The following is a 27,394-nucleotide window of genomic DNA, read 5'->3' as shown; positions in this document are numbered from 1 at the left end:
CATTCGTATGTACATACGTATGTTTGTACATATATGGTAGTTAAATAAAGATAATTTTGTTCTGTCATCTCTACACTACATGCAATCCACATCCACTCGTAAAAATGAGCGTAAGTCCATAAGTGACCAATATCACACCACACCCTACTTACTTTCCCTACAGTTCATAGCTGAACGGCGATATCGGCTCAGTTTCCTATCAAATACTGTAGAAAAAGGATATTATTTTATAGAACTTTATTTGTCCATATAGTACATTTTACAAGTTCAAGTGTGTACAAATTTCGTTGCTTACATTATGAATCAGCATGGACTGTATGCTGTCAGAACTTCTCTTTCTCGCTCGTTAAAGTTAACAACTTCTTGAATGCGTGAATGCTGCTGCCATAGTTTGGTTTTGTTCACTGTTTAGTACGTTTATAGGACTCCTCCGGCTTGGTTTCCTGTTGTCTGTCGGCCACGTCTATGTGCTGTGTGTCTGGGACTGACATAAAATCCCAGCCAGCTGTTGCAGTCAGCTGAGTGCTGACCAAGAACCAAGCAGTTATATCCCGCAGGGTGCACTGAGAGAATTCATGGGCATCAATGAGCGCACACCGATCCCCATTGCATTGCATAACGGGTATGACACCACTTGCGCAAGCGACTGCTAACATTTTCTCGGAAATCAAACGCCCTTTTAATCAATTTACGGCCCCGCGTCTGATGCTGTAATATAGAAAAGGCACCGCTGGGGCAGTGTATCTACTGTTTTGGCGACTCCAGGGTCGAACGCATAAGACACTAAATGAAAAATCAATTTGTTAGCTCTGTACAGACAGACGAGGTCCGGTCCCCAGACGGCCAGTCGGCAAATGATCGTCGCGAGGGGCACATCGTCTGCGTGCATTGGAACGAACATCCCCAAAACTGCAGGTGGCGTCGTGAAATATTTAGCATAATCTACGATTTATTTATTCTTGTGTGATGGCTTACATTTAATAGTTTGGTGCTTAATATCTACAGACTAACTAACTAAACAGAAAGTGTAGCTGCGGATATCGCTTCTGGATTCTGTTTAGCAAAATAATACATGATACATGTAAATATTTGGTAGTTGTGCGAGATTGTGAAGATGATGCGGTTCCAGTCCAAGTCCAAGGTGTCTCTGAAAGTAAACAGAAAAAATGTGTTACTGTTACAAAATTAAATCAATCCCAACATACAAATACATATTATTGTAATCAAGGGTTCGACTCCGGCTCATCGAATCTCATCCTCCCACTCCCATCAACCCATTAGCATGGTCCTCGATCACCCCGGCCCAGAATGAACTGCCCTCACCATCCCCCTCGCGCACTGAGTCACTGCGAAAAGAGACGAAGGCAGAATGAACGAATTCTAGGGGCAGCGGGCGCACAGGGAATAGGCATAGAGCGTAAAGTAAATAACATAAATAGCGAAAGAGAAATGAAATAATACAAACAGAAAACAAATAAATAATGCCTAACGTTTTTGTTTGCGTGTTTGTGTGCGTGAGTGCAAGTATTTGCTTATTCTGGAGATTTTCGACAGCTAAGCGTCATCATCGGCAGTGTCCGAAAAACAAACAGAAGAAACCGCTTCGGGTGCGCAAATTCGTGCGATTTTTCGCCCCCGATTGCGAGTTAAAATATCAGCGCGAAGTGCAAGCTCTCATAAACATTGGACTAATCAAGATGGGCGGCCAGACAGGGCGCTAATTAGCCGCACGGCAGAAAGAGCGCAAAGGGAGACAGTGCAAGTGCAACACACACACACATACAAACATACTAGTATGTATGTAAATAACTGTAAGCAAATCGGATCGAAAGCAGAAACGGAGAACAAGAAATCGTTTCTCAACATGGGTTTCGGCCACAACGCTGTCGGTCTGATGCTTTTGGTGATCACGGCCTGCTGCGGCGTGGGTGCATCTGCGTCTGCTCCAGGCACGGAGCACGAGTGCACCAGCATTGACATCCGCAACGAGTGCAGCAAAATGCACCTGCTGGACAACTGCACCGTGATTACCGGCTATGTGATGATCACGCTTATAACCACCCCTCCGTACTGCAACTACTCAACGTTCAAGTTTCCTAAACTAAAGGAAATTACCGAATTTATGATATTCACGGAGGTGCGAGGCCTGACCCGCGTAGATGAAATGTTCCCAAATCTAACTGTTATACGCGGCCGTCGCCTGTTCCTCAACTACGCCCTGGGAGTGACCAGTATGCTGGATTTGGAATACGTAAGAGAAGAGCAGCCAGTTGCCAGTTGAAAAGTCTCAATCAACGGTCTCATTCCAGCTGGAATTCCCCTCCCTGGTGGCTATCCAACGCGGTCATGTATATATAGGAAATTGCCCCAAACTTTGTCAGCACGAGGGGGTTTGTATAACAAAGTGAAATGTTTCCGTTGTCATGTGTAAAGAAGAATCTTTCCTACTCACCAAATAGGTTAATTGGGATCTTTTGACCCTTAGTCGGGGAGAGAATCACATCATGGTTGGATCCAGTAGATGCAACACAAGTGTTTGTAGGGGATGCGACTCCTCCTACTGCTGGTCAACGTTCAAATGTCAGCGCTCCCAAAATGACAATGTCGCCCATTTTAAGGTGTAAGTAAAAGTTCAGGGTAGAGGCCCTTTTTGTTGATCCGCTTTATTCTTAACAGAAAAGTCGATTACTGCCATGACGAGTGTCTGGGGGGATGTCACCAAAACGCATCAGCAAGCGACTGCCAAGTCTGTCGCGCAATCAGCGATGGAGGCGTCTGTGTGAAAAAGTGCCCCGCACACAAGTGAGTTTGTATGTTTTATATTTGATCAATCTTTATTTTGGAGCACCTTTGCAGGTATCTCCTGGAGCAGTATCAGCGCTGCTACACCGAGGAGGAGTGCGTGAAAAGGCACAACCACTATACATTCGGTGCCCAGTGCGTCGGCTTCTGTCCAAGTGGCTACAAGGCTAATGAGAGGAACGAATGCATACGCTGTGGTCCGAAGGAGGCATGCATCAGCGTATGCTCGCCCGAGCCGTCAAACAATGCCATCACCATTTACAATTTGGGGGACGCAGAAGAGCTTCGAGGCTGCCAGATAGTCAATGGAAGCCTGATTATAACTATACGCAATCAAGTGAACGAGACGCAGCTCATCCAGAGCCTGACCAGCGTACGCGAAATACGTGGACACCTTAAAGTATATCGGTAGGAGTCGGAATTGGTGCTTGTCGTCAGTGAATCAAATCTCATCTCGCTTTTTGTAGATCGTCCCAGCTAAGAAGCTTGAAATTTCTCAGCAATTTGGAGCGTATTCACGGAGATCCTCTAGAGAATCGGCAATACGCTCTTATTCTATATGACAACAAGCAGCTGAGCGAACTTTGGAAGCCGGAGAGTAAGTTGAAGTTTATGGAGGGTGGCATGTTTATGCATCGCAACAATAAGCTGTGCAACACCCACATGAAGGAGTTCCAAGGCGTGGTGGTTCACGACAGGTCACTGGACTCATTGCAGACTAGCGACCAAGAGGTTCTCTGCAGTCCATCAAAGTTGTTGCTAACTGTACAAGTAAGTTGGGTCAATCCACGTATCATTATATTTTCATCAATCCCACCACTTACAGAAACGCACACATCGCACTGTGAAACTCAGCTGGTCCAAGTCCGAGACCAGCCTTGAGCTCGAATTGATTCACAGAAAATTGCCACCAGGCGTATTTTATCCAGAGGAAAGCGAACTGGAGGCGCCAGTGTGCATTCGAATCAATTGGCAGCGCCGCCTGCTCTTCCCTGATGAACTTTCCGAAAATGGCACTCACTACACTTATGTGTTGGACGAGCTGGAGCCGGACACACGGTATGCCTGCTTGCTGCGCACTTTCGGTGGTGACCTCAGCCAAGAGGCACGCAGCGATCTGCTCTATGTGCAGACAGAACGGGACATACCACAGCCCCCGCTGCTGGAACTTGTAAGGAAAACGGATAGTTCGCTAACAGTGCGGCTGCAGAGTCATGACCATCACCACTACATACTGAATGTATACGAGCTGGCAGACGATGAGGCGTATGTGGACAGCCGCGATTACTGCCACCAGCCGTCGTACATATGGCAAGACATGGACGGCGAAGAATGGAGAGCGTTCGAAGACTACGATGATTGTTGCGCACACCAGAGGGAGATGGCGGACGATGGTCACTTTATTGAGGAGATGCGAAAGCAGTATCGCTGCAGCCTCGACAACCGTGATCATTGTCAAGATGAGGACCAGGAGCAGGCGGGTCTGCTGAGGGTACAACTACCCTTCAATACCTCGGAATACGAACTGCGCCACCTGCAGCGGTATCGACTCTACTCACTACAGCTTCAGGCCTGCAGCGATCTGGGATGCAGCAGCCACACCACCCTCAACACGCGCACCAACTACACACTGGGAGCGGACCTACTGACCCAATTGGCAGCCTGTCGTGTGCCAGACACAAACAAGTACGTCCTTCGATTTGACGAGCCCGCCCAACCGAATGGCCAGGTGGTCAGCTATGTTCTGCACTATCGCAACAATCTGTCCGACAGCCATATGAGCTGCCTGACTAGGCTGCAGCACGCCACTGCCGGGTATGTGTACGTGTCACAGCTGAACGTTTCCTTCAGCGAATGTGCAGTGCGGGTGCACTCCCTGGCTGGTGACGTGCTGACGCCTTATGTGGCAATCACCTGGTGCAGTGATCAGGAGCAACTACTGCCTCACAGTAGACCCACAAAGCACCTCAACACCTCGCTAGATGTCTCACAGCTGAAAGTAGCCTCGACCCATTCACGCGGCATAAGCATTTTCTTGGTTTGCTTCCTCTTCGGCTGCTCGCTGTCGCTTATGTGGCTTTTGTATAAGCGCCGGTGCTGGCGAAAACTGCCTGGACTTCGTCGTTATGTGCCCGTGCGAGAGCAGTGGTTACGAGAGCGCCATCACACGGAAGATCGCGAGATCCTCGTCGACGGCTTTGAAACGGTTCGTTTCCAGAACAGCAACAGTAGTCCGGATGATTATCGAATGTGAGCATAAAACGGAAATTAAATGTCAACTTACGAATATCATAAGCGAATCCAGAAGTGGAGGGCGAGTTACATAGTCGAGGTGGGCTTGGACGTGGAACACGCATCTTCCTCGGTCTCATTGGCGCCACTAGCCTCTGGAATGCTGCTTGAGGGCATCGCCAAAACCTCGCTGTCCGACGGAGGAGTGGGTGTACGTGGCGTCATTCCCTGCTGGCGTGTCTTGAGCCGCTCCAGCTTGGCTTGTTCATACTCCTTCAGCTCGGATAGCTTTAGTTGAATAGTTTGCAGTTCACGGCGTCGCATTTTTTTTGTTTTTGTGCAATAACTTTCTCTCCGTTGGAGAATAGATACTGTTTTGGCTCCGATCTGCGGAGTATTTTATACTATTGATATAATCGGATCGACCGGCTTAGAAATGGCAAAAATATCCGAAATACAGCGGAAATGTTCCTGTTTTATTGTTTGTTTATTTTATTTACTAGGGATGATAAATATTCCGAAATATACGGTCTTACTTTCATAATATACCATAAATATACCGACGCAAAAAAACGAACTAACCCAATTAAACCCCCAATATTTAAATAGGTGAACACCTTGAGTGAGCCGCGGAAAGTTACAAAAATAAATGGGATGGGCATCCGGGCACATCCACGAAGACGAAATAATATAATTGAATTTTATTTACTTTTTTTAAAACATTTTCACGGAAAGCACGAGGAAAGTTTGCGGTATATTTTTTTATAATGAGGTGTATTTTTGAGGGACTGTCGGTATATTTGATCGATAATTCCGCGGTCACACTATGCAATAAATGGTAAAATGCGGAAATTCGCGTAAAATTCCTAAAATACAATATATAAACTGTCCAAGTGCAGTTCTCCTTCTTTCCGAGGCTAGCGACAATGGGCAATGAAGGAAGTAAATTTAAAGGCTTAATTATTGACAAAAATGCGGTTGAGGTAAACGACTTCTGGGCGCTATATAATGCAGAATCCCCAACGACATCCAATGAAGAGGGCGGAGGCGGCGGCCAGCTTCTGTCCATATTTCAGGGCGAAATTCTGGTGAAGGGCCAACTATGGAGTCCAGTGGGCCCCATGGAGAGAGCCATTAAGGTATGAAAACGTTTCTATTTACTCAAGTGAGAACTTTATCAAGCCAGTTATTTTAGAACCTCGCAATCTATCGACATCCCTACATACTGAAATATGTGACAACATGGGACCAGTCCGGGCAGAAGCATCTTGCCACGGAGAGAGTGAGGCCACTTAACGATGTGCTGGCTAAACAGAGCGACATACAAGTTTGCCTCGGGCTACGAACGATACTCTGCAGCCTCATATTCTTGATTGAAAGGGCTCTGGCAAGGCATTTGAACATATGCACACATTCCGTTTACGTGACAGACAGTGGGAGCTGGCGTCTAGCTGGCTTCGAGTACGTCTGGAAAGCTAAGGAGGTCAACAAACAATTACTGGATCTGGCAAGCACTTTCATGGATCCCAAGAACCTCGGTGAAGATTTTGAGCAGTTCGCTTTTGCTTCTCTATGCGAGAGTGTGCTGGATAAATGTAGACCTTCTGCCGGCCACGCTGGCACGCCGCATGTGTCTGAGTTTCGAGAATATTGCAGCACCCACTTGAAGCACAAGAACACAGAGCTCAGACCGAAGCTGTCAGCCGTCTTGCTGCATCCGTACTTTAATCATGAGTTTGTACTAATACATTCCTTTCTCTTTGAGTTGCCGCTGAAGTCGATTCAAGAGCGGCAGCAGTTTTTTAGCACTTTAATAGAACGATTGCGTTGCTTCGATGAGCAAATGGTCGCCTCTCAGCTTGCCAGCGATTTGCTTTCCAGGATGGTTCTGCTCGATCCCACCGCTCAGCAGTGCGTGCTACCATACGTGCTGCGAACGAAAGCCACAGACGGCGCAACGGCCTCTCTGTTTACTCCACAGACCTACGTACAATATCTTCTTCCACATATACTCAAGATGTTCCGCCTCCGAGATGCGCAAATCCGTTTGATACTATTGGATTATTTTATGGAATACATTCGTCTCTTGGACGATGAGCAGCTACAGAGTGAGATTCTGCCGCATTTGCAGCTCGGAATGAGCGACACCAATGACGTGCTAGTGGCAAAAACATTGAGATCCATGGCGGACTTGGTGCCCATTTTAGGGGCTAATAAGGTTCTGGGTGGAGATCGTCGCCGCTGCTTTTCCGATGGTCGCCCGCATGCAGCTGTATCCACAGACAGCCAGAATCTCTTGACAGAGCCGCGTTCCATAACTCCGTTGATGAATGGCAATTCCATAGATGCAGAAGACGACGAATTCATGGTTTCCGGCAGTCCGCTGCCAACAGAAAACAATGTAGCTCCTCTGTCGCTCAGGCTAAGTCCTGATGGCGGTGAAGACGACAAGGATCTAACGAATTTAAATGAGAAACCATTAGAGATGGATCGCAGCAGCGACCCTGAAAACAATTCGAATAGATCCACCAGTTCCACCCACGACAACACATTAATCAACGCCGACGACGAGGAGGTCTGGTCTGACTGGGACACCACCGATGAGCTGCAGCGTCTGCATGTTAAGCAAGCAGGATTGGAGGAACTTGTGCCTACCGATGAGCTGGCTTTGAATATTTTGGAAACCAACAGCAGTGCCTCCACCCAGGCGACGCAGGCCTCCTCGAGCGACTCCTACCGCACTGCCGCTTCCAACATATCACAAGCAGCGGCCAAGCAAGCGGCGCAACCGAGTCGCAAGCTCATCGACGATCTCAGCGCACTCGATATACAGGTGCAGTTGGCTACGGCACCAGATAGATCAGCGTCGACAGAGTATGATTTCTTCAAGGACATGGAGCCGGTCATAGAATGCAAAGCAGTCACTGCAGAGGTGATTCAAGTGGATGCCAGTCGCTTTGCGGCTGCCACAGAGACGCCGAATGACGACAATCTGGATGACCTGGAGGCGAATCACGGTTGGGGTCACGACGAGCAGGACGAAGATGATGTTGTTTGGGGCACGAACTAGATTGAAAGTTGCATCATTGTTGATCCGTTCTATAAACTGTACAATAAAGTCCATGTAATGTAATTGAATGTCATGTATATTTTGATGCATTTTCATTAATCTTTAAAATGTTTTTAATTTGTATTTATCTTCATTTTTTGTGTGTTTGTTTTGCATGCGTTTAAAACTATTTTTGTAAAATTGTTAAATATTCGTCATAGATTGCTAGCAAAAATGCTATATTTACGCAAAAACATTCTAAAATGCGGTTAATTTTTCCATTTTCCATTTTCATTATCCATTAATCATTTGACTATTAATTATATTAACATTTAAGCAATCCATCGGGAAATCAGGGTCTAAAAACAAACGATCTAAAATTCAATAATGGAAGCAGTTTTAGCTCTTACTTTTGTGCCTTTTTGGAGCAGATCCAAACTCAACTCTAGAGCAAAAGCTTAAACCATTCCGTTCCGATATATAGTACATATGTGTGGGAAAAATCAAAAGAACAGAACGCCGGAGAAGTTCAACTATTTACTCACGCTTTTATTTTTGTTTTGTTTGTTCTTATATTTAAAAAAAAGTGTTTCATTTATGCATTAATTTGTTGTTTTGCTCGCCTCGCGGCACATCATCATCATCATCATGCTCAACTTAATCAATGATCTTAGTAATCGTAATTACATTAATAAATTTAAATAAGATCAGCTGAAATTTGTTTGTTTTTGTTTCGTTCGCGTCTTATTCTAAACGCGACAAAAAACGCATAAAAATCGGTGCGCTAAATGATTTTTATGTTTTCTTTTTTCTTTTTTTTAGAATTAAAAGTGTACTGCACTCGAATGCGACTTTTATACATTATGCGATTAGGGAGTTGAGAGGGGGAATCACGTGTAACTATTTGCAATGCTATTTGCATGGATTTATGGATTGGATATGAAGGAACGCTAAGCGACATGGAGCGGGGGGTCTAGGGTCTGGACTCTGCATGGTTCTCTTATTCATTATCTCTCAACTTGTTTGCTCTTGTTGCCTGGATGGTTCGAATTTTGTAAAACAAAAAAAATAAACGTAATTATAAACAATAAAACATTTATATAAAAAAAGCATATGTTTTTTACATGCATTCCGAACAATAATCATACTTCATTTTTTCCGTTTAACTTATGTTTACAGCTTGCTCGCGTTATCGCTTAATTTCGTTCTCTCTTCTTCTTGATCGATCTCTCTCTTACTCTCTCTCTCTCTGTTGTTTATTGTTTCTAGGCGTATGTATGTATGGGTTATGGTTTGTGGGTTTGGGAGTGGATTGGATTGTGGTTCTATATGAAAATGGTATTGGTTTCTTTTATTGTTTTAATGGATTGATTTTCTTATAGACAGACGAAGCAACACACATCGGCAACATTATCAATTTAGCTCCTTGTCTTCTAAGTACTTGTATTCAAAGGTGAATCCCTCCTTCTTTCGCTGACTCCATTTCTCATAGTCAAAATAGATGTACGTACCCTGGGGGAAATAAGAGGTGGAAAGGTCAGTGGATTGCTGCCGCCTTGCTCTGCTCTGCTCACCTGTTCGTAATCATCGTTGATAATCTTGGGCTCCTCGTGCCTTTGAAACCACATCATGTATTTGGTGTGGAATCGCCAGCTTTGCTTTTTCAGTGCCTTTGCAGCCAGATATTGGGCCTTGGAGCCCTCCATGTAGTAGAATACAAAAAACAGCGTCTCCGTTGAGAGGCGTTGATAAAATTCAACAGTATCATATATGGGCAGCTGTGCCTGGATTATTTGCCAAATGGTAATTCATTGCGTACACTTATTCACATGAAAGCTAACCTGGGGGTAGTGTGCTGGTGTGGGCACTGGGGCGCGATGGAAATACGTTTGCAGCTTCTCTGTATCCATGGGCTGTGGCAGGTGATAGAAGGCGGCCTCCATCATTTGGAACTGCATCTGATGTTCTTTCTGAAGTGGCGTTGGCCCCAATGGCGTTACTCCCAGCAGTGTAGGAATGTGCGCTTCCGTTGTGGCCATTTGCTGCTGCGAAGCATGCGTCTTGGCACCACCGCTGGTTGGCTGACCTGCAGCATTTGCCAGATTCATGAGACCACTGCCAGCTGTGGATCCATTGCTGCTGGCTGCCGCGGCATGTGCTGCAGCCGCAATTGTACCCATTGCAGCCGCTGCCGCCGCTGCTGCCGCTGCAACTGCAGCCGCATTTTGCTGCTGCTGTTGCGTTGCCACTTGCTGCGGCTGGTTGGCAGTATTTTCCGTGCTAAAATGCTGTTGTAGGAGTGATTGCTGCTGCTGCTGTTGCTGCTGCTGCTGCTGCTGCCTCGTGTCAATGTTGCTCTGCTGCTGCTGCTGTTGTTGCTGCTGTTGTGGCTGCTGCTGGCTTAGCGAGTTGGCATCGATCGCGGATCGATTGATGGCTTCCTGGGCCATGGTTTTCAATGAAATTGCATCAACGACATTGCTATTACTGTCACTACTACTGACCGAGACAGGTAGACCTGCAAAATATCAAATATGTTACGTTAGATGGCACAGGGGAAGAGTCCTGCGACAGCTCATACCATTTTGTAAGTGTGAGGAATTTGTTTGAAGATTGGATAATTGTGCCGGCTGTTGCTGCTGCTGTTGTTGCTGCTGCTGGTGTTGTGGCTGTTGTGTGGTCTGTGCCGGTCCCGCTCCCACAATGGCGGCTACCGTTGTGGCTGTTGGCTGCTGCAGTACAGGACCATTTTCCAGGAGTGCTAAAAGAGAGGACTCCACAATAAATAAGAACTTTACGCATGCCAGAGTGTGTGGCGCTTACATGTATTGTGTTTTGCCACCGCCGCAAATGCAATTGTTGGTGTTGCTTGAATCACAGATTGGCCTTGAACGTTGCTGATACTTGCAATCGCCGGTGTAGCTGCAGCTGCTGCTGCACTCGAGACGGCTGCTGCGGTTGCTGCTGCTGCAGCTGCGATGCTGGCGGCGGTCAGGCCAGGCGTTGGGGCATGCGGCTGTACGGCAGGATTGTGACCACTGGCTATTGATACTGCCGCCCCCGTGCCTGCACTAGCACTAGAGCTTCCACTGACACTGCCACTGCCGCTGCCACTGCCACTACTGCTGCTCGGCGCTGCGCTTGAGGCAGCCACCACCGCTGCAGCCGTGGGCAGCTGCTGGGTTTTGCTGGGCGTTGAGCTGACAATCTTTGCTTGAGCTGAAGAATTAAACAAGAGTTAAATCATCATTAGGGATCGTTATAGGTACAGGAACTTACGTTCACTACCCGGAATCGCCTTGGGCGTCGCACGAACAGGCGTGGGCTTAATGATCTGCTGAGGTTGAGGCTAAGAAAATAAACAAATAAATATTCTGCCTCAGAGGGATATCCGTGAGATCAATAATACATACTTTCGGTTTGCTGTTGGTATTGCTTTCGCTGCTTTTGTTGCGTTTATCGCCGCTGCCTCCGCCTCCACCTACACCTCCGCTTAAGGTAGCCGTGCTGCCCGCCGGATCCGTCGATGTTGTTGCCGATGATGAGGCTGCGCTGGTATCGCTCGCATAACCCACATTGCTGCCATTCGACTGGGCCGCGGCGGCTGCGGCGGCGGCGGCCTGCTGTTGCTGGAACAAGGCGGCGCTGGCTGCGCTGCTACCAGTATTCGCTGCCGCCTGCACGGATGCCGGCAGCACTTGTTGTACTGTGACGGGCGATTGGGAGGGACTGCCACCGGAGGTGACACTGCTAGGCGACCCACTGGTTTCGTTGCTATTGTTGCTGTCCGTTGTCGCCGTACCGCTGAGCTCCACCTCGTCCAGGCCAATGATGTCGTCGTAGATGAACTCATTCTCCTCGAAGTCGGGCTCTTGAGACGAATCAATGTAGTATTCGACATCGTCCTTGATCTTGTTCACCTGATCCGCTTCGACGCCATCGTTGTCGAGCAATCGAAGCAGAGTTTCCAGCTTTGTTATGTGAAATTTATGCCTGTCCAGCTTGCCTCGCAGATCGTCCATGCGCTCCTGCTTATCCCGGTCTAATCGTTTCTTTTTGCCCGCCAGCAGAGACTCAATTTCGCTTTCGTATTGATCAATCTGTATTTGCAGTGAGCTAATTGAGCTGGTTAACCAATTTCGCGCATCGTCTTTGATCCGCTGCGCTGGATCCATTTTTTGTGCGGCGCCCAAGCCTTCCTTGGAATAAGCCTTTGTTTTTGTCTCACGCTCGACCACCTTGAAACGTTCCATTTGCTGCCAGAGAATGAAAGAACAACAATCACATCCAATGTACAATCAAATCAATTAAAAATTGCTCACCGTCTCAATGAGTCTTCGATTTTCGAGCAATGCGCTTTTATCCTTGATCTCGGCCGATGCAATCCACGATTTAATTTGATCTCGTAATCGCTGAAGCTTCTTGATTTCCTTTTTGAGATCTGCCTCATATTTCTCCTGCAGATGTTTTTGCTGTGACAACAAAGGAGGGAAACAAAAGAGAATTGAGGTGAGCTCCGATTGATTCATTTAAACAGCGATTTTGATTACTGTTTATGGTGTTGGTGTTGAATGCAATATGCCGTTAGACAGATCAGTTTACACTGCTTACCTTCTGGTTAGTGTTCGTAGCATTGTGTACTTTCTTCCAAATATCTTCAAATGTTTCGACGCCCTCGGCTACTTTTTTTAAGCATCGATCAATTTCGCCTAGCCACAAACAGAGAAAATAGAAAAAATACAGATGTTGTTGTTAGTCTTTAGACGCATACATATGTAGAGCACCGCTTGCACTGCACTGCACAGCTGAGAACGCAGACACACGAAGCAGTGCAAAAACACTTTGAAAAGGAAATCTGTTTTGCTTACCTTGCAGTTTCCTCGTCGCAGCCATGGCTATGTATGCTCTTGTGGATTCTGTTGAAGCAGAAAGTCAGACATAGTCTGCTTCTGGCTGTGGCGGGGCAGTTCGTTGGTTATAACACCCTAGCCGCCTGGGCAGGAATCCGGTCAATGCTCTGGGAGGCTGCAAATGTTGCAAATGTTAAATATCCAAGCATTTAGTAGGGCCCACAGCACACACACAAACACAGAGCGCGGCGTGGCGGCGAAATGTGTCGAATTTTGTTGTATGGTGTGCTGATGCGCGTATCTTCCGATGGAGGGAGAGCATCGAGGAGTCAGCGATGCGGACTGGGGACTGGGAGCCCTCTGCTCTGGGTTAATTGACCATTTACCTCAATTTGGCGAAAACGCTTCTCAGTGCTCAGCCTATAAATGACTGACTTTTCTTCTTGCGTGTAGGGATGGATACCTTCGGGCCGTCCGTCGACGCAAGATTTTCGATTTTTTGGCTCAACTCAGTTCTTTGGCGGTGTGGAGGGGCAAATACGCGGTGGCAGCTGTGCTTGGGTTGGCTTAAAGTTTATTAGTTTTGCTTTAGAAGAGTGCTGAAGCTTGAAAGATGTGGAGTTGTATGCATTTATACATTTAAATACGATTAAAGATTTTTCGCTTGCTTTTTGTTCTCTTCTTCTTCGCACATTCCGCCATCTTGTATGCATTTAAATTAGTGTGACTGACGCTCAGAAATATACCGAAATATACGAACTAAATACCGTAAAAATACCGAGGAAAAAATAAACTTACTCCACGTAGCCCCACTATTTCTGCCCCGCTAATACTGTTTGTAAACTCTTAGAGATCTATACTTTCTCTTTATCTACAACAAATACGAAATAAATCTTTCACCTGCACTGCGCTAAAATTCCTTAAGTTTTATAATAAATATTTATTCAAATACCCAGTGGTCGACAATGGGTTAATCGTTCTCTCTTCACGACCAGAAATTCTATTCCTGAACTTTGAAATTCGGCTTTATTTTACTAGAGAGCTAAGACTCTCAGCCCCAAAAATTTAATTTGATCCGATAGAGGAATTAGTTTTTCACAAGATTTGATAGTTTTCAGGACTCCTTTTATTGGATTGCTACGAAAATAATGTTCAAACTAAAAATGTCAAATCATAAACAGTAAGTGTGTACGGAATTTGACGTCACAGTTGCTGATCTGCTTGGTACATTTATGACCACTATCCTCATGATCGGAGTCGGTGAAAAATAAGATGGGAAACATGACGTCCTGTATGACAGGAATCAATTTGATCTACTGGCAGATGTACGCATGGCTTTCGCTGCAAAATTAAACACAGTGAGTGACTATTAATTAAAAAAAAAAATCAAAGATCTTCGGATTAAATGGTTATAGAATATACTTTTGGAAAGCATTTAATTTGTCTTCAAGCTTAGCTGCTAGTGTGAAAATCTCATCACAGAAGATTCGAATCAAGAATATATAATACATTGAGCGTAAAGCAAAAAAACTCAGCTAGAGCCAGTAGAACAAATTTTTCTAAATCTTTACTTGAATATGAGATCGATATGGCAGTGGTTTTACCCATTATCATCTGTTGTAGAGGAACTTTTAATGGACATCATTGAAGTCTATTCGAGTCCGTAAAGTAAAGGAATACGTATTTATCTTCCATGCTGCTTTGATATCACATTGTTACAATTCGCTCCACCCCACAAAGCCTAAGACGCTGCTTAAGCAACGAGTCACAACGTTCCACCGTGTTTATATTAGGGTTTATTTTATTAACTGCGCGATGGAGTTTGCAAAATGTTTGCAAAGATTTAATGGAATATCTCTTAAATTCGTTTCTACTATAAAGCGTTAAAAGTTGAGTGTTAGTAATTACATTTTTCTTTGAGAATTAATTGTAACGCTGCTCGCTGTTTTGCAATTTTGTAGTGTGGTGCCCGCGTCGGCTGCCATCTAATCGTATTTCAGATTTATCTGCTGCTGTTTCTCTTGGAGTTCGCCACGTCCTGGGTGAGCAACGGCAACATTAAAGGCAGGAAGTGACATGCATTTCCTCACAAAAGTGCTGACACATTGGACATACTGTTCGGGGTATTTGGTGTAGATCTTAACGTGCTCAGCATCCTCGAAGCAAGCCGTTGAAACATCAATGCCTTGATCGCGACGCAGCCGAATAAACTTCTCTACATCTTTGTAAGGGATAACCACATCGCCCTTGGAGTACAAAAATAGTTGGGGATATTTGTTTGCTTCGTTTTTTAGATCACAAAATGGACTGGCGTGGACCGGCGACGATTTGGAGAACAAGCTTTTGAAGGCCGCAAACGTTTCCTTGAAAAACCATTAGAAGTAGCCATTAGTTGTTCGCTTTTTGCACTTGCTAAACCTAAGACCTACCTCCACAAACCACATGAAACTTAGAGCGATTGTTATGACCAGCGCGGAGATGCAATTGCAGCGCTTTTCCTTTCCGTAAATGGCCGTAATGGCGCGATACAGCCCCAACATACGACGCTCGCCTGGTGCAGAGTCAAAGATCACGCCGCGCACCTGCAGCGGACTCTTGTGCTTGATCACCGCCAAATTGATGTGCTGATACAAGTAGGCGCCGCCGTTGGAGAAGATGTGAAAGATCAGGGGGTGAGCATCAAAGTTCATGTCTTGAATCAGCTTGAGGATCTTCTCGCCAATAGGAATCATCTCGGAGCGCTTCCAGAACAACGTGTCCACCGGTGCCGTGTAGCGAACAGTAATAAGGCTGAAGGAAGTAGAAATGATACCCCCCGGCGGTAGAGAGCTCCACTCACTTACCCTCTATCCTCGTATATCTTGGAATACTTCATCAGATATCGGTCCTGGCAGCCCGCCCAGCCCAGCAGCATTACAATGGGAATATTGTTGTCCTCGCTGTCATTGTCGGCCAAAACGAAATCGTTCTCTGCCGAGGGCTTGGGAAACTTGATGAAATATTCCAACGCATCCTCCCGCTCTAGGCCTAGACCTAGAGGACGTCTAGCGGCCTGTGGCGGTCCGGTGTTAGAGGCATGTATAGTGGCCGTTGCTCCATACTGACTGGCCATATCATCCGCTGAGAGGCCATACGGATGTGTTGATGGAGACGACATCTTGTCATCTAAAATGTTAATCTCCACTCACTTGAATTTCTTATATAATATAAACACGATTCTCTTTTTTGTATGTGTTTTCAGAGCTTTTTCTGCTTGGTTACGCAAAGCCTACTCCCAGGATACGGTTCGCTCGACGTCCTACGGCATTTGTATTGATTTTATCAGCCCACCAAACGATAACTCTGATTAAAAGTGTCAACGATACTCAACGTTTTTGTTTCTAAGGACATTTGCTTGAAGCTCATTGATTTTTTATTCAACCAGCCACACAGCACGAGACAACGATAACACGACTTGACCTTCCTTCACCAAATATGCTTCCTGATGCAGCTGCCGCTACCAGCCGGTCGGGTGGCCGTGGTCCTTCTCGCTACTGGGTTGGACATGCGCAGAGCCCGATTAAAATCGCGAAAAGGAGAAAGTTTTACCGCAAATACCCGCGGAAACTTTGAAAAATTACGGTTTGCATTTCCCACATCCAACGTAATATTCATTCAAATCAAATCAAATTTGATGTGTGTATGTACAGATATTAACAAGATCGAAAACAAAATCACCATTTAATATTAAGTGCTGTCGAGAGCTTTTCCACCGCATGGTAGCTGGTGTGGAGCAGCTCATTTGACTTTTCCGTGTGGGCACCATCAAGAAACTCCGCATAGATCTGCCTCGTCAGCGCATTGTCCGGCTGAGAGCGAGGAAGTTTCTTATACAACTCTTCCAGCTGCTGGGTGAGCTCGCTGACATGCTGGCCAGTGGTTGGACGCACCTGGGCCCCACCATTTACGCAGCCGGAGGGACAAGCCATTACCTCAACAAAATTATAGTTGGCACCTTTGCCACGCTTTAGTTTTTGCACCAGATTCTGTATGTTTCGGAACCCATTCGCAATGGCAAACTTCAGAACTGTTTTACCATCCTTTTCCAGTGAAATCTCTCGAAAGTCACGATTTCGTAGCTGCTTGAATTTCAGCTCAGATGGGGGATCCTCGCTAAATAGTTCTTTGGCTGCAAATTTGAAGATGTGCTCTGCATAACCTCCTGAGAGTGTAGCCTCGTGTGACCAGACCATAGACTCGGGCGGCTGATCCGACCAGGGCCAGTCCAGATCTGAAGCTTCGTGCTCCGATAGTGCCCGTTCGTCTTCAGTCAGCATTTGCTCCACCTCAACTAAAGGTACAAAAAGAAACTATATTATTTATTCGTTTCGCTAATCCTCTGTCTTACCTGAGGTAATAACACAGTCCACATCCCGCGATTCATTCACTTCACTGTAGAAATCCATGCGCGACGCTTCGAGCTTCTTGTCGTAGCAAGGCATTACTGTGACGTGATATATCCTTGAACCGGGTATATTTAGTTTCTCCGCCAGAAACTGCTTCACCAGCACGCCCATAATCTGCTGGGGCGAGCGCGTGGTCGCTATGTAAGGCAGTATAAAAGTGCCATGTGTCTTCTCCGCGTAGCACACCCATCCAGGACACGAAGAACTTAGCATGGTCAAGTCCTCGTTGTCGCGGTAACGCTCCACGAACTCCTGTTGGCACTCCAGCAGCGCCAGGTCGTCAGCCACTTTGGTGCACAGCACATAGTCCACTCCCAGGCTGCGAAAGTAGCCTGCCAGGTGACGGGCAGTTTCTTCCACACTCAACTGATAGCGATGGGCCAGACTCAGTAAGGGCTGTGTGGCAATGGTGAAAACGATGGTGCGAACTTGCTCCATGTCTCCAGTGGCTTTAACTTTTGCATTTTCCCGCAGCACCTTCAGTAGCTCTTCCTGGCTTTGCTGTGTAATGAGCACGCCCTCAGCTGAGGTTATGCAGCCAGAGCAAGCCAAGCAATCCTGCAGAGTGATTTCCACCTTCTGCAACTTTTGCTTGCCGCTCTAAAACGCGAAAAGCTTGGGTTAGAAGAAAACATTCCTTTTTCCAGCGGTCCACCAACCTCCGATTCCTCGTAGTAGCCATCCGCCTGCACCGTTATTTTAGCCCCAGTCTTCGATGCTGATGTTGTCTTATCTACCGTCACTGGCTTTATACATTCCTGGATGGTTGTGAAATTAAATGGAATTAAACATTAAATTGCTGGGAATCCTGTAGCCATACTCTGCTGATACCGAACCTGTGATGGTGTAATAAAATCATCTAAATCAGTTAGCTGCAGTGCTCCACTGAACCTCGACGACCTGTGACATGTGATATATGTTATTATTTATTTTGCATTTATATTTGTATGAATATTTACATATTGTGTTGAGCTATTTATTTTATTTATTTAATGATTTATTTTTTATTTTTATTAGATCTAGTGTGACCGCTGATGCATCGATAAAATATAGCGTGGGACCCTCGGAAATATGCCGAAATATACCGATGTGTGTCAATGGTCGGAAACACTATCCCCATACAGTATAAAGATGTGCCAATTCATATAAGCAAAATATCACAGTTATGGTATATTTCCGAGGGTCTGTCAGTATATTTGATAGATAATTTCGCGGTCACACTGCTGAAGCAGACAACCAGCGATTAAACACAAAAAAAAAAGTAAATAAAAATAAGTATGTATTTGATTTTCCTCCGCGAAGAAAACGCTAAGTAAAATCTAATCAACTCTGTGAATGCCCAGAAATATATACATATAATCAAGCAAATGCTGAACCCGGACCTCTGATAGGCACGCTGCCCGGATTGGATTTCCGATTGAACTCTTAAACTGGATAAACAATTATTTGATTGACTTTAAGGGAAACAATTCCAAATATGGATCTTTACGACGATATAGACAAAGCTCGAGCCAGTCAAATAGATGGCTGGTCATCGGGCATCAAAATGCTGCAAACTCAGCTCGCAGTTAAAAAGGCGCAGCTGCCCAAGCCGAAGGAGCCGATTAAGAAACCGGTGAGTTTGTTTAAACAACATTAAATTTTCCGCATGTACAACTATTTCATCTACAGTTAATGACACCACTGGTAAATCTGCGCGCAAAGCGCCCTGCGGACTCGGAAACTCCCTCCTTTGCGCCCGTGACGGTGTCGATGGCCAAACCCATCATTTCCGCCACCGTTCTGCCACCAACGGTGCATGAATGCGTAAAAAAAGATGACTGGGACTTTGTGGATGAGTACGATCCGCAGTGGCCAAACGAGTATGAGAAGCTAAAAGAAAAAACAAAGAACAGTGACAAGTCGAGAAACAGTGGCGTAGGCGCCGGCGGCGGAGGAAGCGGTCGCGAAGACCGAGATCGGGATAGGGACAGAGAACGAAAGCGTGGTCGCGGTGGACGCAGGGAAAATCACAGGGATGACAGCTCACCTCCGTCAATGAAGTTCAGCGGATTTGGACAGCGGCAAAGCGACGAGGACAAGTACAGTCCCCCACCCCCAGGATCTGTGGCAAAACAAGGTGGAGGCGCTGCCATTGCTCCTCCGCCGTCACTGCAAGAGATCTCCATTGACAATGGAGATGGTTCCTCCAATGTAACAATACCCTACTCAGCGAGTTCAGTGGCTGCCAAGATAATGGCCAAATATGGCTTTAAGGATGGGCAAGGCCTTGGAAAATCAGAGCAGGGAATGTCAATGGCCTTACAGGTGGAGAAGACCTCAAAGCGTGGTGGTCGCATCATTCACGAAAAGGAGTTGTTCGTGGGCCCCCAATCCACGTCGCCTCCATCAGCGTCAAGTCCAGGCCATATGGCTATGCCACCGCCGCAGCTACCACTGGCAGCGTCTGCAACTGCTGCCCCTGAGCCTGTGCCCAGCATAACAGAAATAATGAAAGATCCCAGTAAAGTGGTCTTGCTACGAAACATGGTCGGTCCTGGCGATGTAGATGAGGAGCTGGAGCCAGAAGTGAAGGACGAGTGCAACACAAAATATGGGGAAGTTAATAGTGTCATCATCCATGAAGCATTTGGCACAACGCCGGAAGATGCCGTCAAAATCTTTGTGGAATTCAAGCGCATTGAAAGCGCCATTAAAGGTAACTACATTTGCATTTTCCGATTTGATTTCACATTTTAACTAATGCTTCCACCCTCCCCTCCCAGCTGTTGTAGATCTTAATGGACGTTTTTTCGGTGGACGACAGGTGCGAGCTGGATTCTACAATTTTGACAAGTTTAAAAGTTTTCAATTAAATTAGTATTTGGTACAAACAACAACAAATGTACATTGTAGTTTCTGTTCAATGGTTTAATACAAAGGAACAAATGCGTTTGACGCTTCATGGTACGGGCGCTTAAGCCTAGTAATTCGCTTCACTTTCCTTCCTCTCTGGAATACTATTCGGTTTCTTCAATGGAGCGCTCAAGTCTTTGGTGCGGCACAGTGGGGACTCAGCCGAAAATAAGAGGCATGGGCACACTGAATTTTCTGCGGACGCTTCCAGAGCAGAGACCTGTTTTATTTCTCGTTTGAGAAAGTCTAACGAAGCCCTATATAATTCAGAAAACTTCACTGTTGATGTTTTTTATGTGCTTTTTTAATGTTTTTTCTATTTGAATATCTCCTGAAAGAAAGATGGTTCTTAAGAAAATTTCTTCCACAAAGTCTCTCTTACACGTCTCGGCTAACCTGTATATTTTTAACTTTGAAAAGCCCATAAATGTTTGTCCAGCGGAATAGACGTTTAAATTAAATATTGAAGTAATTCGCATAGCTTCTTAATATTGTAATAATTTTATAGAGACCTCAATGGACATAGTTTATCTGTAATTAATTGTAATAAACTAATGCAAGCAACTAGCTTTTAAAAAATGATATACCAGACCACCGGTTGACAAACCACAAGTTGTCAAAACGTAACATTCCATTCCCACTCACGTAAAGTTTTGTGCTATATTTTTTGGTTGACCTTTTTAATTGTAACCTTATTTTGCAAACAATACAATACCGATAAGTCATAAAAACTAGCCAATCTTGTGGAAAGTGGATTGCTGAATCGGATAAAATTATAGTTTTAGCGCTGAAAATCATTACTAGCTAGTAATATTAAATAGAACAGCAAGATCGAGGAAAACGATTTAAGATTTACTGTATATTTTGAAAATGAGAAGGTATATTTCGTTATATTTTTGAGGGTCGTGCGGTATAATTTTGAGGTAGATTCCGCGGTCACACTGGGTTGAGGACTGAAAACAATTAAAATCGAAGCCCAAACGAAAATAAAATAGATAATAGTTATAGAAACCCTAAAAAGAGAAGAAAGTTATTTAATCCCCAAGGTGAGTGAAAGAGCGCATCGATGAGAAAATTGTCGATAAACACTTTACCCATTGGAAACCTAATGTTTGTCGTGTGCCAAAAAAACATTCCTCGTTCCCTTTTTCCACAAATTCACAAAACGGTAAATGTTCAATCGTCAGCGGTGCGGCCGTCCTATGGCTGTGTGTAATTAAATTCAATTAAGCGAAAGTAAAACAGAAAGTTCATTTGTGTCTCAGTTTCGTTTGCAAAAGGCAAGTCGCGCGACTCCAGCCCGTCCACTCGACTCGCCTCTTCGCCACCCGCCACCCATCGTTCTCTGTTGTGAACTTGTGAACCAGCCAGCCACCAGAGTGCAGCTGCAGCTGCAGGAACATTCGCATGTAGTTGTGCACTGCAACAACAACAACAGCAGCCATCGCCCCAATCAAATTTGTTATGCTGTGCTCCATGCCAATCAGCAACACAGCGCTCGCATTGTTCAAACTCGCATAACAAGCCCAGTCGCCAGGCACGCCCACAACACTGGTGGCTGTTTGTGTTGTTGTTGTTGTTGTTGTTGTAACCGCCTCGTCGGGTCACGGGCCTCTGGGCCAGCATATTTTTGCCGCCTCTGGACCACCAAGGTAAGGGGAATGGACGAAGGGTTGTCTCGCACGCACATATTAAGCAATCTTCCGGCTCTAATTGGAGCACCCGGGTGCTCGGTGCACTTCCATTTCCACGCTCGACTGTAAGATCATTTTTTTGGCGGTTCGTTCTCCCTCTGCTCTCACACACACACGCACTATTCATGAAATGGTCCGCACTCGCATTTGGTTTGTTCAATTATAATTTGAAGAATCTATTTTTATACTGAATACGGAACATTATTCAGCGCCTGCACTGAACTCGCAATACGCACCATAAGGAAATTGTTATTCTAACAAAATTGTGTGTGTATAGAGTAGAGATCTTTTCTATGCTCCACTCCACTTTTCTCTAAATCCATTTCCATCGAGTTTTGTGTTTGTGTTTTCCTCTCAAACGAAGGTGCCTGCCCATGAGAGTTCAGTTTTATATTTATTTGGAATTACTTGTACATTTAACATTACACTTTTCGTTTCTCCACAAAAAACACAATTCAATTCTTTTCCAAATTTTCCGAACCGAACAGTGATGGTCTTGGTGAGCAACGAATGGCTGAACAATAAGGATGACGAACAGAAAACAGATCCAGCAGCATCGGGAGCATTCGGAGCAGCAGCAGTGAATAACGGAGGATCAGCAGGAACAGCTGCGAGGGGATCGCTCGCAGCAGTTGGCGCAGGAGGAGGAGGAGTAGGTGGAGGTGCGTCGACTGTCAAACGCAAGAAATCTCAAAACTCTTCCAATATGGACACTACAAACACAATGAAGTCCGAGCAGGATCTGCTGCAGTCTATCGAGCGGGAGAAGCACGAACTGGAGACGGCGGACAGCAATAATGAGGAGTCCGACGAGAACCAGGAGAACAATAATGTGCAGGAATCCGACTCCGACACGAACACATTGCAGGCTACGAGCACACGCATGGCGTCCCAACAGTTGCCGGCATCCAGCCAGGTGCTACAGATGACACTGAACTCGGTTCTCAATGCCAACAACACGGCAGTCGGTGGAGGTGTTCCCCCTGCCAGCAGTCTCTTCAGCTCATTGGGCGGACACAACAACCAAAGGGAGGCGGACTACGGCACACTGTTATTACCACAGACACAGTCGCCAGGGCTGGGGCTAGCATTGACATCCACTGACCTAAACATCAGCTCAGAGACGGTTTCGGGAGCAGCCACTGCTAAGGGCGATGCCAAAATTGTGCTGCAGTGCGAGGCAAAGTCGCACAAGTTTGAGACGCGTTCCATACTGCTGCAGCCGAACCAGGAGTGCAAGGTTGGCCGCCTGATAGCGAAGAGCAAGGCCAGTGAGGAAAATGCAATCTTCGATTGTAAGGTTTTGTCGCGCAATCATGCGATGCTCTGGTACACACAGGATGGACGCTTCTGGGTGAAGGATACAAAGTCCAGCAATGGGACATTTATTAACGACAACAAACTGGGCAATGATCCAGCCGAGCTACACTTCGGCGACACGGTCAAGTTTGGCGTGGAAGTAATCGAGAATTCGCGTCAGGAGGTGCATGGCTGCATCATAGCCAGGGTCACACTGTTCTTGCCCGATGGCCGGGAGGCCATCTCAATCGATGCCGATCAGCTGCAGTTGCTCGGGCCCAATAGGATTAGCTTCGACGAAATCCAGCGCCTGAACTCCTTTCTCCAGGAAGCTGCGCAGCGGGAGAAGACCCTCAAGGCGAAATTGAACAGTTTGCAGGGTGTGCTGGATTCCACGCGCAAGAACTCGGCCATGTGCTGGCAGAGCATGATAGCCGAGGATCAACTAATACACAAGATCAATCTACTGGAGAAGAAACTGCAAATGATGGAGAAAAATGTGCCAGAAAATTCGCTGCGTAACGAGGTAAGAATTCATTTGGACTTCTGTTTGCTCTCACACTGTCACAAACTCTCTTCCTACTTGACAGATTGTTAAAATGCTGGAAGACAAGACCACTTATCAATTAACTGCCAAAGAGGCTCTGCGCAAGGTGTACCAGGAGCGCTGCGATGCCATGCAAGCACTGTCGCGGGCACAGTTGTCGATAGAGACCTCTGAGAATGAGTGCGTCATTTTGCGTACGCAGATCGGTCAATCAAAGCAAACGCTGCAGGACTTCAATGCGCGGCTGGAGAAGCTACAGCAGGAGTACATGGATTACAAGCAGGAGTCGCTGCGGCAGCAACAGGAGGCTAAGGAACAGGAAGAACAGCGCTTGGAGATGCAGCGGGAGCAGATGGAGCGTGAGATGGAGGAGCTGCGCATGCAGGTTGTCCGTCTGCAGAAAACCATTGACGAGCATGACAGTGAGCAGAAGCTTCAAGAGCAGAGCGTCCTGCAGCAGCTGGACGCGGCAATTCCCAACGTTGACGACGATGATGATGACGATGAGGCGTATGAGGACAACAGCGACGATGATAGCATGGACGAGGAGCAGGTGAAGGACGCAGCCGCAGAGCAAACAACAGACATGCAGGCGAAGGATCAACTAACAACAGTGTCTGGCAATCAGAAGGTAATCCAATATTCCATTCCTCCATTCTATCGGGTGTTAAATCTTAGACCCATTTCAGACTAAGACGTCCAAGCAACAGATCGAGTTTGATAACAAGAAAAAGGTGATTCGTAGATCGCAGGTAATGAAGCTGCTCAAAAACTCAGATCTCAATAGAGGCGCATTAGGCGGCGATGTACTGATGGCTATCCTGAATGACGCTGGTTCCGAGGATGAGGAACAGGATCCCAATGAGGAGACCGATGTGCAGGCAGTAAACATACCTAAACCTGAGCTTAGTGCGGGCATTAAGCGAGAGGCAGCAAAAGCTGCTAGCGATGAATTCATACACAATTCGCCTAAGCATGCGCGTCTCAATGGCATCGATGAACAGCCAGAGCCTTCGAATGATCAATCGCAATCTGTGGTGCACAAGTTGGAAAGCCAAGAGACGCTGGTGGTGCGCGATGAGGAGATTGAAAATATTGAATCTGACTTACCCACAGATCAGGCCATCGACATGCTGCAAGAGGAGTGTGATAGTTACAAACAGAAGACGGTTTTGCTTACCGCCGACATTCACTCGCTGAAAGAGCAGATGGACAATCTAAAGCAACAGCTAGAGCAGGAGATGCAGCGCAAAGCCAATACAGAGCAGCCTGAAAGAGAGACAGAAAAAGAAACAGAGGCAAAGGCAGAGGACAAGACAGAGGAGCCGCGACAGGCGTCTGGCCAGGATAGGAGTCTCCGTTTGGACACTGAAAAAGCCTGGGAAGAGGACCTCCAAGCCATAAACGACTCGCAGGTGGTGCGCGAGGAGGAACTTATTGTCTACAAGGAACGACTCGAACAATCGGAGAGCAGCATTGTCAAGCTTAAAAATGAAATCACACAGCTTCGGACTAAGCAAAGGAATGAGCAGCCACAAAATTTGCTATTTCTGTACCGGCTCGTTCCATTGGGCTGCTTGGCTCTTGCTGGCCTCATCTACTTCTTCTCCATTCGCATCTAAGACACTTCGAACCATCCCAGACACCGCACACACACACAGACTCAAGCATGGATCTGGTGTGGTGTGGTGTAAATGGATGTAAAGCTTGAAAAGGAGTGCAACCGGAGATGGCCACCGCATTTTCGCAGTTATTTATAAGTAGTCCCCTCACCGAGCTTTACAATTATTTAATTTGCTTTATCGCCTAATTTCTTTTGAGCACAAAATTTAAAGTCGTAAATTTAAATTTAATCGTCGAGTCGAACTAAGACAAAAATCATATAAAAAATGCATAATAAAAATAAAGAAACGCAAGGTTAGTTAATTATAAAAAGCCCCTCGATTTTCCAACAGTCGTCTCTCATAGAATTGCTTCGAGTGCCGAAGAAGCGTTCGAAGGGGTTTCGTGAAAAAGAGTGTTGGAAAATCAATCGAAGAAGTCCCAGCTCACATTCGCAGCCTGAGCGAGACTTCTAAGCTAGCATTCTAAGTTGCGATAACGATGTATTGTACCAGCTATATTTTATATGCTAAATGTTGATTTATATATTTATACCACTATTTAGTTGATTTTATTTTCGATGTCCTTGTAAACGTTTGGAGTTTGTGGATCTGGACACGGCAGCAAACGAAGTATATTTGAAGGCTTGCGATATAGCAATATGTAAAAAAGATACAAAACGAATATATTAAATGTAATTATTAATGTATGCAGCAAACAATTGAATAAACGAAACTGTACAACAAAACAAAATCAGACTTCAGCTTCCAAGAAGCTGCCGAACTTTTTGGGCAACACTCGACTCCACATTTACGATGAATATGCTCTGTAGATGTTAATAAAAGATTTTATTGTTCGTTGATTTATATACAATTTGCAAGGCCGTGACAGTGAACTAAGATTCGGTGCGAAGCTTATAAAGTGCGAAGCACTGCAATATAAGCATTGCGAATGTTACATATGGACACTGATACAGGGAGTTATTTACAGTAGTATAAGAGATTGACGAGACGACACAATATGATGTGATTGTCTTAATTACTATTAATTGCTGCTGCTTGCAACACGGACCATGTAAGCACTGCGCTCTGGCAGGCCAGTTACCAAAATAGTTATCTACTTTAAAAAATAGTTTTAGGCTCCCAAGCTGGTTAAAGCATTGCGGACACCCACCAAAAGGTACGTAATTAATTTACTTTAAGTTGTCCCTTACAACGAGCACTATCCTAATTCCGAAGTAGTTTTTAGGCTTTTACTTTCACACGAAGGCTTGCGTCAGTCCCTTCTTGACGTTCCTACAAGGTGGAACTACAAATTTCTTGAGAAACACGTTAATAGAGAGGCTTCAATTGTCTGAAGCCGATGGGGCAGATGTTCATGAACTGGTCGAAGCATTAAAACCAATTTTGCCACACAAAAGCTGCAGATGGAGCAGCTATGTCAATCCATAATACCAATCCATTGTTTTTTGGGAAGGCGAAGACTTTTTTTTTGTATACCTGTTTAATATAAAAATGCTCTAACTAAGTTTTGATTACCACGATCAAAGCTCGGAGACGAATTCGCTTCAGACTAATCAAAACGAATCGCAATCAACTTCCAGGGTCCCCATAATGATGAGCAGGGTAAATAAGTAATACGATAACGAACATAATTCCATCGATGGCACTACCCGATTTTGCTTTGAAATTTTGACTTTGTTGTTGTTTTTAATGTTTTTCAAACGTTAAGTTTGAATATAAGTTTGGGTATACATTATAGATGCATTCAACAGATTTATAGAAAAGCTAAGTTCATTACAACCAGATGTAAGATTCTTGAGTTATGCGAAAAAAAAGAAGCGCTACCTACAAAACAGGCGTTAAAAAAAATAAAAGAAAGAAAATTTTTTCATTTCGTTTTTTTTTCATTTTAATGTCAGGGTCAGCTTTCGCTTTCGGTACTAAAAAACATTTAGTACCCTTGGATGGATGGATGAC

The 27,394-nt window shown here is 45.5% G+C and overlaps 7 protein-coding genes across 9 annotated transcripts; 3 read left to right on the top strand and 4 right to left on the bottom strand.

The window, feature by feature from the left end:
• Positions 1-806: 806 nt before the first annotated feature.
• Positions 807-5,518, bottom strand: LOC117901865. Its single transcript, XM_034812820.1, has 2 exons — positions 5,087-5,518; positions 807-1,147 (listed from the first exon to the last, which is right to left on the bottom strand). The coding sequence occupies exon 1, from the start codon at positions 5,356-5,358 to the stop codon at positions 5,122-5,124; it is 237 nt and encodes a 78-aa protein (XP_034668711.1). The 5' UTR covers positions 5,359-5,518; the 3' UTR covers positions 807-1,147; positions 5,087-5,121.
• Positions 1,482-25,463, top strand: LOC117901858 (sarcolemmal membrane-associated protein). 2 transcript variants are annotated; one of them, XM_034812812.1, is made up of 7 exons: positions 1,482-2,251; positions 2,310-2,390; positions 2,460-2,620; positions 2,677-2,802; positions 2,857-3,210; positions 3,270-3,573; positions 3,629-5,097. In XM_034812812.1, exons 1-7 carry the CDS (start codon positions 1,796-1,798, stop codon positions 5,054-5,056), a joined length of 2,910 nt encoding a protein of 969 aa, XP_034668703.1. In that variant the 5' UTR covers positions 1,482-1,795; the 3' UTR covers positions 5,057-5,097. The 2 variants fall into 2 exon arrangements, with proteins under 2 accessions (XP_034668703.1, XP_034668704.1); XM_034812813.1 differs by lacking the exons at positions 1,482-2,251; positions 2,310-2,390; positions 2,460-2,620; ... (2 more) ...; positions 3,270-3,573; positions 3,629-5,097 and adding exons at positions 21,186-21,319; positions 22,456-23,792; positions 23,857-24,444; positions 24,503-25,463.
• Positions 5,862-8,580, top strand: LOC117901860 (protein-associating with the carboxyl-terminal domain of ezrin). The gene is made up of 2 exons (XM_034812815.1): positions 5,862-6,173; positions 6,230-8,580. Exons 1-2 carry the CDS (start codon positions 5,961-5,963, stop codon positions 8,102-8,104), a joined length of 2,088 nt encoding a protein of 695 aa, XP_034668706.1. The 5' UTR covers positions 5,862-5,960; the 3' UTR covers positions 8,105-8,580.
• On the bottom strand, positions 8,876-13,633 carry LOC117901859 (CCR4-NOT transcription complex subunit 3). The gene is made up of 11 exons (XM_034812814.1): positions 13,320-13,633; positions 12,952-13,108; positions 12,695-12,792; positions 12,406-12,555; positions 11,497-12,339; positions 11,363-11,432; positions 10,907-11,302; positions 10,665-10,844; positions 9,925-10,601; positions 9,658-9,867; positions 8,876-9,595 (listed from the first exon to the last, which is right to left on the bottom strand). The coding sequence occupies exons 2-11, from the start codon at positions 12,974-12,976 to the stop codon at positions 9,497-9,499; spliced, it is 2,748 nt and encodes a 915-aa protein (XP_034668705.1). The 5' UTR covers positions 12,977-13,108; positions 13,320-13,633; the 3' UTR covers positions 8,876-9,496.
• Positions 14,729-16,375, bottom strand: LOC117901864 (transmembrane protein 53). Its single transcript, XM_034812819.1, has 3 exons — positions 15,777-16,375; positions 15,363-15,723; positions 14,729-15,296 (listed from the first exon to the last, which is right to left on the bottom strand). The coding sequence occupies exons 1-3, from the start codon at positions 16,088-16,090 to the stop codon at positions 14,919-14,921; spliced, it is 1,053 nt and encodes a 350-aa protein (XP_034668710.1). The 5' UTR covers positions 16,091-16,375; the 3' UTR covers positions 14,729-14,918.
• Positions 16,155-18,444, bottom strand: LOC117901861 (probable cytosolic Fe-S cluster assembly factor GL21135). Of its 2 annotated transcripts, none has more exons than XM_034812817.1 (5): positions 18,338-18,444; positions 18,199-18,278; positions 18,038-18,136; positions 17,321-17,978; positions 16,155-17,263 (listed from the first exon to the last, which is right to left on the bottom strand). In XM_034812817.1, exons 2-5 carry the CDS (start codon positions 18,235-18,237, stop codon positions 16,647-16,649), a joined length of 1,413 nt encoding a protein of 470 aa, XP_034668708.1. In that variant the 5' UTR covers positions 18,238-18,278; positions 18,338-18,444; the 3' UTR covers positions 16,155-16,646. The 2 variants fall into 2 exon arrangements, with proteins under 2 accessions (XP_034668708.1, XP_034668707.1); XM_034812816.1 differs by having other exon boundaries at positions 18,215-18,278; positions 18,338-18,443.
• LOC117901862 (splicing factor 45) lies at positions 18,630-20,261 on the top strand. The gene is made up of 3 exons (XM_034812818.1): positions 18,630-18,993; positions 19,050-20,076; positions 20,144-20,261. Exons 1-3 carry the CDS (start codon positions 18,856-18,858, stop codon positions 20,236-20,238), a joined length of 1,260 nt encoding a protein of 419 aa, XP_034668709.1. The 5' UTR covers positions 18,630-18,855; the 3' UTR covers positions 20,239-20,261.
• Positions 25,464-27,394: the final 1,931 nt, after the last annotated feature.

The sequence above is a fragment of the Drosophila subobscura genome, chromosome U (assembly GCF_008121235.1).
Source record: "Drosophila subobscura isolate 14011-0131.10 chromosome U, UCBerk_Dsub_1.0, whole genome shotgun sequence".
Classification (NCBI taxonomy): domain Eukaryota; kingdom Metazoa; phylum Arthropoda; class Insecta; order Diptera; family Drosophilidae; genus Drosophila; species Drosophila subobscura.
This window is presented reverse-complemented; position numbering and strand designations above follow the sequence as displayed.

Coding starts and splice junctions, on each gene's coding strand:
- LOC117901858 (XM_034812812.1), top strand. CDS start 1,796: ATGTATGTAAATAACTGTAAGCAAATCGGATCGAAAGCAGAAACGGAG. Junction 2,621..2,676: donor AATGTCGCCCATTTTAAGGT/GTAAGTAAAAGT, acceptor TATTCTTAACAG/AAAAGTCGATTACTGCCATG. Junction 3,574..3,628: donor AGTTGTTGCTAACTGTACAA/GTAAGTTGGGTC, acceptor CACCACTTACAG/AAACGCACACATCGCACTGT.
- LOC117901865 (XM_034812820.1), bottom strand. CDS start 5,358: ATGCGACGCCGTGAACTGCAAACTATTCAACTAAAGCTATCCGAGCTG.
- LOC117901860 (XM_034812815.1), top strand. CDS start 5,961: ATGGGCAATGAAGGAAGTAAATTTAAAGGCTTAATTATTGACAAAAAT. Junction 6,174..6,229: donor CCATGGAGAGAGCCATTAAG/GTATGAAAACGT, acceptor CAGTTATTTTAG/AACCTCGCAATCTATCGACA.
- LOC117901859 (XM_034812814.1), bottom strand. CDS start 12,976: ATGGCTGCGACGAGGAAACTGCAAG. Junction 9,868..9,924: donor CACCAGCACACTACCCCCAG/GTTAGCTTTCAT, acceptor CAAATAATCCAG/GCACAGCTGCCCATATATGA. Junction 9,596..9,657: donor TCAACGATGATTACGAACAG/GTGAGCAGAGCA, acceptor TATTTCCCCCAG/GGTACGTACATCTATTTTGA.
- LOC117901864 (XM_034812819.1), bottom strand. CDS start 16,090: ATGTCGTCTCCATCAACACATCCGTATGGCCTCTCAGCGGATGATATG. Junction 15,724..15,776: donor AAGATATACGAGGATAGAGG/GTAAGTGAGTGG, acceptor TACTTCCTTCAG/CCTTATTACTGTTCGCTACA. Junction 15,297..15,362: donor GTTTCATGTGGTTTGTGGAG/GTAGGTCTTAGG, acceptor TGGTTTTTCAAG/GAAACGTTTGCGGCCTTCAA.
- LOC117901861 (XM_034812816.1), bottom strand. Junction 18,137..18,214: donor ATTTTATTACACCATCACAG/GTTCGGTATCAG, acceptor ACAACCATCCAG/GAATGTATAAAGCCAGTGAC. Junction 17,979..18,037: donor GCTACTACGAGGAATCGGAG/GTTGGTGGACCG, acceptor TTCGCGTTTTAG/AGCGGCAAGCAAAAGTTGCA.
- LOC117901862 (XM_034812818.1), top strand. CDS start 18,856: ATGGATCTTTACGACGATATAGACAAAGCTCGAGCCAGTCAAATAGAT. Junction 18,994..19,049: donor AGGAGCCGATTAAGAAACCG/GTGAGTTTGTTT, acceptor TTTCATCTACAG/TTAATGACACCACTGGTAAA. Junction 20,077..20,143: donor CATTGAAAGCGCCATTAAAG/GTAACTACATTT, acceptor CTCCCCTCCCAG/CTGTTGTAGATCTTAATGGA.